Genomic DNA, 9522 nt, shown 5'->3' on the forward strand with positions numbered 1-9522 from the left:
CAGGTGCACAGTATAAGTCATAATGAAAAGCAATTAACCAAATATCTAAGCATTTCCTGTAATATAATACATGTACATAAACATTGTAAGCTGGGAAATACATGTATGTTCAGAAAATTTCCATTAATTTTGTACATTTTGTACCACCTGAAAAGGGAAGACACAGTACAAGTCATCATGCAAAAGCAATATATCAAATATCTAATTCCCACCAATAGAAGCTGAGAAATCTTAGAAAAAGTGTAATGGACAGACGGACAATGTAATTGCAATATAGCCCAACTGTTATGACTGAAGGTGTAATAATAATAAAAAAAAATAACCGACATAAAAATAAATAGACATAATTACTGCAGTCAAAAGTTTGATCAGAAACCAGAAATCCAAAATATACACACAAGTGAGTGGAAGAGAAACATACATGCACATGTATATGTACAAGTAGATTCTATAAAAAAAAAGAATAGTAATACATGTTGAAAGTGCACCTCTTTATAAGGTTAAGCAAGCTCTGCCATTTTAGAAAGACTGCTGAGCCCATTAATGTCTGGTTGAAAGGAAGAAATGACATAATCAAACTATCAATGTTGATAAAGATTGAGTGTGCAAGTACAAATGTATATCATGACGACTTTTTTTTGCTAAGTCACTGAGACTTGACATAACTGTCAAATGTCAGCATCTATGGTTTTCATAGGATAAGATTCTCTAAGGTATATCCTCAGATCAATTTCATATAATAGATAGTACACTATATAACTTTAGGCTACCAGCTGTGTATCTCTATTTGAATTTTAAAACTTATAATCACACATGGCAGGCTAACAATGACAATGACTTCAATAACCTTAATTGTTGGTTAACATTTTTCAATATTTAAGATGATCAGGGAAACGACATAGCCACCGACCCAAGTCCCGTTCAGTGACACCGATTTAAAGGGATAATGATATCCAGGCAGTACTTGAGATTTTTCTCAAAAAGCCCATTATCAGAAAAATCTGACATTGGTAAACATTCTATCCATAACAATTTTAAACGCAAGTTCATTATCTGATTGAAATTTTGGGAATGAAATTTTGAAATCTATGTATCTGGTTCAATTGCACTCAATTAAGAAGAAAATGAAACTTTAAAACGGATACTATGTCCCTTGATGGAAATCAGAATTACCAAAACACCATGGACAGAGAAAGGCAATTCTATAAACTATTCAGTCTAAATTAAGGAATCAGGATAGGACTATTGATAAAATTAAAGAATAAATGGCTAATACATTTTTGTATATTGGTGAAACATACAGATAATTTTCATGTACAATACTACATGTACATGTATTTACTTATATGCATTTTTTTCATCAGAATTTAGATGTAAACAAGCACTATATACAACAGGTGAAGATCCTTGCCAGTTAAGTACAACATGATACTTCATTATATAAAATGTATGTACCTTACAAAGCTTAAAGAAATTCAAACAATTTGCATTATGTACATTAAGAGTAAATTTACTTCCAACTTCTGTACTCAATAACATTACATTTGTACATGTACACACTACACAAAACATGTACACTGTAACAATCTAAGTAGATGTACATGTATAAGGTTAAAGGGCATACAATGATACTAATTTGACTCTACATGTATTAAAAGAGATTTGAAACTCCCAATCACAGTGTGGAGTCAAATGGCTTATACAACAGTTTTGTCCTTTTTTGACAATATCAGCAGGATGTCTGCCAAGCTAAGAATATGGACTAATGCATTAAATATTTTTTTCCGAAAATTCAAAAGGCAAATTTAGCCCTAATATATCCTTGTAATGGACAAATCACATTACTTGTTTTTTAGCCTATTAAGTCTTCCTTATTTGTGCTCACTACAGACTGTTTTGAGTGGATGCAGGCAGCCTGTGGCCTGCCCTTTTTGATGGGTTTATAAGTAGCTGTCAACTTTCTCTAAATAGATAATAATCCTCAGATTTAATACATGTATGTGTTTTCAAATTTTTCTCTACTGTACCATGCACGAGAGTTAAGACCTAATCTCTACATCAGTTAAAAGGAGAATTTTAAGTAATTTCTATTTAAAAAATATTTTGTCTATGTAATCAATTAAAGCCACTTCTCCCTGTCCAAGACAAATGCGAGAAATGATCACAAACACGAAGTTTTTGCTCATTTCTCCCTCTAGCAGAGTGTCCTTTTAGACCTGGATTAACATGCCTCCTAACACTGATATCTATTTCTTGTTGATCAATAAGGAAAAAATATGTCTGTTTATGGTTAAATTCTTTAGGTATACATGTATGTACTGGTAGGTCAGCATTTTCATTTCATTTTTTTCCCTGTAATGTTCACCTTTATTTTAACCAAATCATTAGACTCTTAGTGTTGTCTCATGCAGATGTTAATAAAATCTTTGCAAGTACAGTGGATTCCTGTTAAACATATAACCTATTTATAACCTAATATGCAATTAACAGTTATGCTATTAAGTGGAATCAACCATATTATTAATAACTTTTTTGTGGTTGACCATACTACCCAGTCTAGCTTCTGCTTAGACTGGGTCAATCATGAGCATTGAAGAATGCGGAAATGCCATGTTGTCTCAAACACTAAAAGGACTGATAAAACATACTTGTGATTTTCGCTGAAAATTACCTATCATTTATTATTTTATTTTTAGTTAATGGATAAAATGGCTAGGAGGTTGGGGCAAAAAATTGGATTAGTCAGGTACATGTACATGTAACCTCATACTGACATTTCTCTTTCTAGGCCTAACATTGAACACATAGAATTTTCACTGTTGACATGATATATTTAGTCATTATTCTCTTCCACTGTGTCACTCTACATGTATATACATGTAAATGTAACTGAAACGCAATTGCACTTAAAAAATCATTAAATATATTTTGTCATGTACATGTAAGCAGGGAAATTACACTACATATACATGTATAGCATATTAGTGTTGAGATTAGTGTAACTCAAAAACTACCACAGGAGTTAGGTGGCAGAGTGGCTATGGCCCAGTACTTGTAATCACAAGTTTGACACCTCAGTGGAATCGAGTCCCGAATGTGACCAGGTTTCCAGGTATCTACCCCAGACTGGAATATCTGGCTTTCCTCCCCTACAAGCCTGGTGAACATGCAAGAAACTCACACTACCAAAATGGTCATTAATCTGGTTGGCAGTTGAAAAGCTCTACAGAGCCTATGTTAAGATAATGACTGACTTGTACACCTATGTGTATAATTTCACCAAAGTTAAATAAAATACCATCTGAAAATATAAGTGCATGTCAGTTGTTACTACAATATTATCTAGACGACAATGAATTCACTTACAGGCAAATCAATTGTAAAATCAGTTCCATCTAAAAGCATTACTACACATGGTATAACATTTTTCTTCTTGGGGTGTCCGATTTCTGTTCGCTTTATACCCCTGCCTGTCCTTCGACGGGACAAAAATCGGAAGAACTTCGACATTTTCAAGGTGAATGTCAAACCAAAGTTAAAATCATCGTAAAATCATGTCAGTTGCTAAAAGAAGTACACTATGATTCAAAATAATCCATTATTTTGCACAAAATGAGTCATTTCTAGGTTTGTAAACAGTTGCCTTCTTTATATTTTTTTGCCGGAAGTAGTAAATGAATTTAGCCTCGATATCAATTCAAGATGTCTGCGCCCATGTAACATTCTAGTTCTCAGTGAAACGAATTCTAACAAAACAAGTCCTTGTCGATGATGTAGAATGACAACTTATCTAGATCACACAATGTTTATCAAATGACAAGCACAGGGTTTTAAACGTTAGTTTTGAACTTTAATATTTGTCGAAATGACAATTGTGCGAAAGATCTAGCCTTTGGCTTTTCTATATCCCATTTCATAGTTTTGACCTTGCTGAATTTGTACATGGTTTTGAAGATACAGTGTATCTTGTAATATAAGGCAGGTGTTATCTGAAAGAGGACTTAATCATAAGTTAAAAGTTTCCTGTTTATAAGCTGTGACTAAGGAATTTTATAGTAATCTACATGTACTATATAAAGTTTTGAATACATGTACATGAATTCACACTGTCTGTGGCCAGTGTGGGAGACCTGACAGGGTAGTCAAGGACGTTAAAAACCTTTCACTCATCTGAATTCACACTTGTCATCTTGTTTCGAAGGACCCCAGATTTGTTTCCGAATGACCTTCTGACGTCAATGAAACAATGTAATTTTAAATTGCGATCTCATTAATCATTGAGTTGAAGGAGAATTCAGCACAAAAACAATGGGAAAATATATTATTTTAGCCAATGGTGTCCACAAGTGTAAATACATTTATATTTTTTAGTCTCATTGGCATTGCTATCAAATGTGAATTGTTTGGTTTTTGTTTTTGTTTTTTTTTAAATATGAGGAAGGCAATGGCCTTATGTGCAAGCCAAGTGTTGGGCAAGAGTACCAGGTTGCCTTTTCAACTTAGAAGACTTCATGCTATTTATCATTTTGCCAATTTTATTGGAAATTTTCATCAGTAATAAGTGGGAGAGGGCAAAAGGCATTCCAAATATTAGAAAATTATTGGAAGAACTGTTGCAGGCTCCATATAGATTGCAGGGTTTTATCAATATCTGCATTTTAACTACTTCTGAACTTTAATATATTCCGATGTAGTGTTTTGCTTGTGAAAGTTCAGAATGATGAATTTTTATGCTTTTAATAGCAAACTTCACTGGCTTAGAAGACAGTGAAAAAAATCATAATTATGGAAATGAAACATAAATTTGTCTTGGAGCAATCTAACCATAGTCATATATAAAAATGTTGGAGTAGGTGTAAATTTACGATGTACTTTCGGGAAACACACTGTTTTCCCCATCTTGCATTTTTTTCATCCTAAGTATATCAGATTCTATATGTTTATTATTATGATTTTCGGACTTCTCTATCTTTTACTGGTAAATGTACTTATGTTCTGAAAAGACGGATCAAAATTATTGTTTTCAAAAACTTAGTATTATTTGAAGGTTTGCTTATGACTCATAGTATGAGGGACAGGATTATTTATATTGAACCTCATCAATATACACACATTTAAAGTCACATTCAAAACTGGGTATGCACAATTGAAATACACTACATACATGTATATTTGTACTTTAGCATGCATGAAAAGTAAAAGTGACTGGATCTTTCTTTTCTAAACTACTCTCATCATGTTAATAGTTGAAACCCTGAGTGGGAGATTTTGAAATTAGACCTTACAATAGTAGGTTTTTGCAACTACTCATGTTTAAAAATTACATACAACTTTCTAATGAATTTTGTGTGAATTTTTAATCAGCATTATCATCATTGCAACTTTTCTTGAACTATTGAACATAATTCCAGGAAACTTGATTTATAGTAAGGTAGGTCACAATATGCATGATATGTAGTTGTGCAAAATCACCAGGAAATTAAAACCCTCATTTTTTGCTGGAGCTACCCCCTTTAGTTTCCAGAAGTGAAGACTAAAGCTTCTTGTCATAAAAGAGTTTTACAAAAATTGGTACATGTATGTAGTAAGGCCATAATATGTAAATGTGCATATAAAATCCAGGAAAATTTCATGTTAAAATTTAGTGGGAGTTATGTCTGTTTGAACTTAGATTTCAGAAGTACATATACATGACTTAATCATCATGTCATTATAATTCCTTCCAAACTGCAGCTTCATAATAGATTTTCTGGAAACTTGGTACATGTATATATTAAGGCTTCAATAAGTAGTTGTCCATATTACCAGCAAAAAATATTATTCCTCTAATTTTTTCTAAGTTACAAAATATATGCCTCTCTTTGAATTAAACAAAAATAAAGCCCAAAATGTGCTTGTCCACAGTGTATGTGAAATTGGTGTAGAGATTACGGGACTGAATCTCATATTTCATACTTTTCTTCTCTTTGGGCAACAAAAAAAAACAATATGCTGAAGACATTTTCACCAGACATTTTCTGTCGGTATGTGGTATTTCGTTTTCACTGGCCCATAATATTTCAGTGGAAACTTTAAGCTGTCATATCTACTCATTGAGCCACACAAAAAATTCAATCATTTGAAGCATTTAGAAAGGATTTTTAGTTCAACAACTCTATACTAAAAAGTTCTGAAATTTTAGCCATTGTTGTGTTTGAGGAATTAATCTTTAGAAACAGGCAAATCTGAGTTTGAATTACCTTTTGTAGCCATCTTGTTCAATTTAACAGAACCAAAAAGTAGCAGACCTTCATTTTTATTATTATTATTATTATATCATACCTAAGTATAAAAAAAATGTGTCTAAGGAGTTGATCGCAAAATAAATCTTTAATGATGAACGAGCCCTAATGCCAGATGATAACTTAATTTCACACGGACACGTAGTCCAGATGAGCTAATAGGACTTAGTAGAATTTTTTATTATGTAGTACTAAGTTTAGAATTATAGTTTTTAACCAAGTCTTCTTCCTTTGCAGAATTCATAAAACATGTCTGTACTAAAATCTGTACAGAAAGGGTGGTTTATGTATGCTGGAGTAGCAGGCATTTGTGGATATTCTGTCTATACCATAGTTGGCCCTATGTTTCACCTTGGACGTAAGAAATTAGAACTCTGTGACCAAAATGGAACACCCATCCCATTGTCTTATGGCTTATCACGATTGAACATGGAGGTTTGTAATTTGCATAGAAAGTATCTTCAAGAGAGAATTACATTAACTTAGTGACCTTCCATTTTACATAAATCAGATTGTTTACATAATATTGGTCATGTTTTCACTAGATAGACCTGCTTCTGAATATTTCATTCCAGGCAGTTTGCTTTGAGTTTTTGCTTATTTAATTGATGACACCATTTCAACATATGAATCCAGAAATTAAAACAAATAAAAGGTGAAGTTCCTGGCTATTATCTGCTCATCTTTGCTTCAATTTTGCACAAAAATTAACAAAATTTCCTGACAAAGAACAAGTTATTCAAACCATCCCTGGATCTGCCACTGATTCCAAAAGTACTCTTTATCATTTTTATGTGAAAGTACAATGTATATGTAAGAATCAGGCAGAATAGGAAACATCAAAAACATGCATGTTAAAAACCCACATATCTGACGATATACTTTCACTTAATAAGGATGATTTTTTTACATGAAAAGGCCATTATTTGATCTTTGCATCACTGGATTTGTTCAGAAATTTTTCAGTAGAATTTTAGAAAATTGAGATTTTTTGAGTTATCAGTCCTTGAAATGTTCATCAGTTTAATTAATTCAATTTTCTAAAGTGGTATGGAAAATCTTCTCCTATTTCCTTGATTCTGATGGTGCAAAAAGTCAATTTACACTTACAAAATGGTGGTCTTTTCATACCATGTTTCACCCACTGTCTGCTTCTTACAGAGACTGATACTTATAAAGCATGAAGGGTAAGGAAAGATATTGGCTTGTTAGTACTGATGACAAAAAAAATATTTTTTCTCTTACATGTGATAGCAGATTTACTTTATAGGATATTAAGTAGTGCTCTAAAAAAGAATCATGCAAAATGTGATTTTGAAATGTTATAGTTACCAAAAATTAACATGGCTTTAAGCTTTAAGGTCTATATGATGAAATGTAGTATCATTCATTCCAGTTCCACTGGTTTTTCATATCACCTGTGTACTTAGGAGATAAAAAATATATAGAATGTACTGTAGAATTCAAAACTAACACATGTTTTGTTTTGTTTTTTTATTCATTAGTGCACTGTAATGTCCCTTTTCATGACTAGTTTCCTGCCCTTTTTGAAATCCTAGCTGGAACACTAACTTATAGAAGCCATGCCTAGTTTTATCATGGTAGCCATTGAACATAGATTACGTGTACATGTATATGCTTCTTACTTGTAGGTTATACAGAGAATAGACATGGACTCTAAAGTGTTAGCTAATTACAATACATTCATTTGTAAAGGTAATATGCCCACACACATAGGATCATTGCATTCAAGAGGAGGCTGTGTTGTAGGAATTCCACAGACATTTAATTGCCAGTCTCCTAAAGAAGCTGATTGTATTGATGAAATATGTAAACATTACAATACATCATCAGACAAAATTTCAGAAATTCTACCTAAGCTGTCAGAGGCATTGACTTTTAGTGAAAATGCAAAAAAGTTTGCCATTTCAAGAGAACTGTATTCAGCTAACACTTATAAAGGTGTAGCTCATTGTGTGTATTTTGTTGGAACAATACAACTTGGGTATACTGTGTTTTATTACTTGGAAAAATTTGTGAAACCCAACTTTATAATGAGGTTGTCATATTTTTTTGTTATAGGATATGCTTTAATAAGACTTTATTATGAAGTTACTAGAGTTTATAACTATCGCCATGAGAGTAGAATTGATGAAAAATCTGCTAAAATTGGTCCAGACTTTGCTTCAGGTGGTATTGAATTTTATGAAAAATGTGATCAAATTGAGAAACTTTTTTTACCTTATCAAGTAGAAACAAGTCAAAGGGGCAGTTTTATTTCTAGTTTTTTTGGACAAAGTAATACTCATATGTCTCCAGAATCAAGAAAAGCCAAACTTGAAGAGTTTGTGAAAGCTTCTAATGAAGAGTCTTCTGAGAAAAATGATAATTAATTTATACATACCAGTATTTTTTTTCTTTAGTTTCATTATCTGTATGAATACAGAAAAAAAAGTTGTGAGCGTTAATATGAATAATCTAATACAGTATTATTTGCTTGCCTAATGAGAAAATAAAATGATTTTACTGAGAATTGTAATTTTATCTTTTCCTTATTACACGTCATTGTTTAAACTTTCTGGTTGGCAAAGAATCTGTGTTAAGCAATAAACCCTTTAATAGTCTTGAAACTCTAGAACATTCTATATTTGATTATAAATAAATCACCGCTTAAATTTTTAAAGCTGTTTGACAAATGCTGAATTTCTGTGACACATACCTGTTAACATATGAAACAGTTCATGTGGTCTCTACTGCAGATGGATAGTGATTGAATAAATTAATTATAAAAGTACACATATATTAGAGAAATTTGTAGCATGTGTAGATATGTGTTGTATGAACATATTCCTTCTAATCTAAAATACATTTAATAAACAAATCATTCTATAAGAGCACCCAAAATGCATTGATAGTAAATTTACAAATGTATTGATGATATACGGTCACTAACAGTGTGTAACACTTTGGCTCCACCTACTTTCCTATTTCCACACATGAACTATCTGTTTATTGTAGCATGACTATCAGGGGGCCATAATGAAATGTAATAAACACATTGTAAAATAACCAAACTTGATTTTTAAAGTGATTAGATTGCAGAATAAAGACAATGACAGTATATTGACTATAAATAATAAAAAGCTTTGCTGAACACAGCATGATAGGACTACAACCAGTTAACTTGTTCACTTGAAGCAAGTGTGGACACAATATTATTTTTTGACACAATAAAGATAGG

General features: G+C 32.0%; 2 protein-coding genes across 14 annotated transcripts in view; one reads left to right on the forward strand and one right to left on the reverse strand.

Annotated features, from left to right (window-relative positions):
- The window catches only part of LOC148603186 (uncharacterized), a 41869-nt gene extending 38211 nt beyond the window's left edge, over window positions 1–3658 (reverse strand). For all 13 annotated transcript variants that reach the window (XM_088552938.1, XM_088552937.1, XM_088552946.1 and 10 more), the window contains exon 1: window positions 3367–3658. In XM_088552938.1, coding sequence (XP_088409064.1) covers window positions 3367–3510 — 144 coding nt within the window. In that variant the 5' untranslated portion in view covers window positions 3511–3658. The remainder of the gene's footprint in view (window positions 1–3366) is intronic.
- Window positions 3659–3688: 30 nt separating this feature from the next.
- Window positions 3689–8814, forward strand: LOC148603187 (transmembrane protein 177-like). The gene is made up of 3 exons (XM_088552952.1): window positions 3689–3836; window positions 6519–6716; window positions 7934–8814. The coding sequence occupies exons 2-3, from the start codon at window positions 6531–6533 to the stop codon at window positions 8672–8674; spliced, it is 927 nt and encodes a 308-aa protein (XP_088409078.1). The 5' UTR covers window positions 3689–3836; window positions 6519–6530; the 3' UTR covers window positions 8675–8814.
- The last annotated feature ends 708 nt before the right edge of the window (window positions 8815–9522 follow it).

This window comes from Perna viridis, chromosome 11, assembly GCF_037379345.1.
Source record: "Perna viridis isolate PV_CMFRI_1.1 ecotype Kerala chromosome 11, ASM3737934v1, whole genome shotgun sequence".
In the NCBI taxonomy this organism is placed as follows: domain Eukaryota; kingdom Metazoa; phylum Mollusca; class Bivalvia; order Mytilida; family Mytilidae; genus Perna; species Perna viridis.

Excerpts from the sequence above, each read along its gene's own strand:
- LOC148603187 (XM_088552952.1), top strand. The coding sequence starts at position 6,531 with ATGTCTGTACTAAAATCTGTACAGAAAGGGTGGTTTATGTATGCTGGA. Across the intron at positions 6,717-7,933 it reads TATCACGATTGAACATGGAG|GTTATACAGAGAATAGACAT; the intron begins GTTTGTAATTTG and ends TCTTACTTGTAG.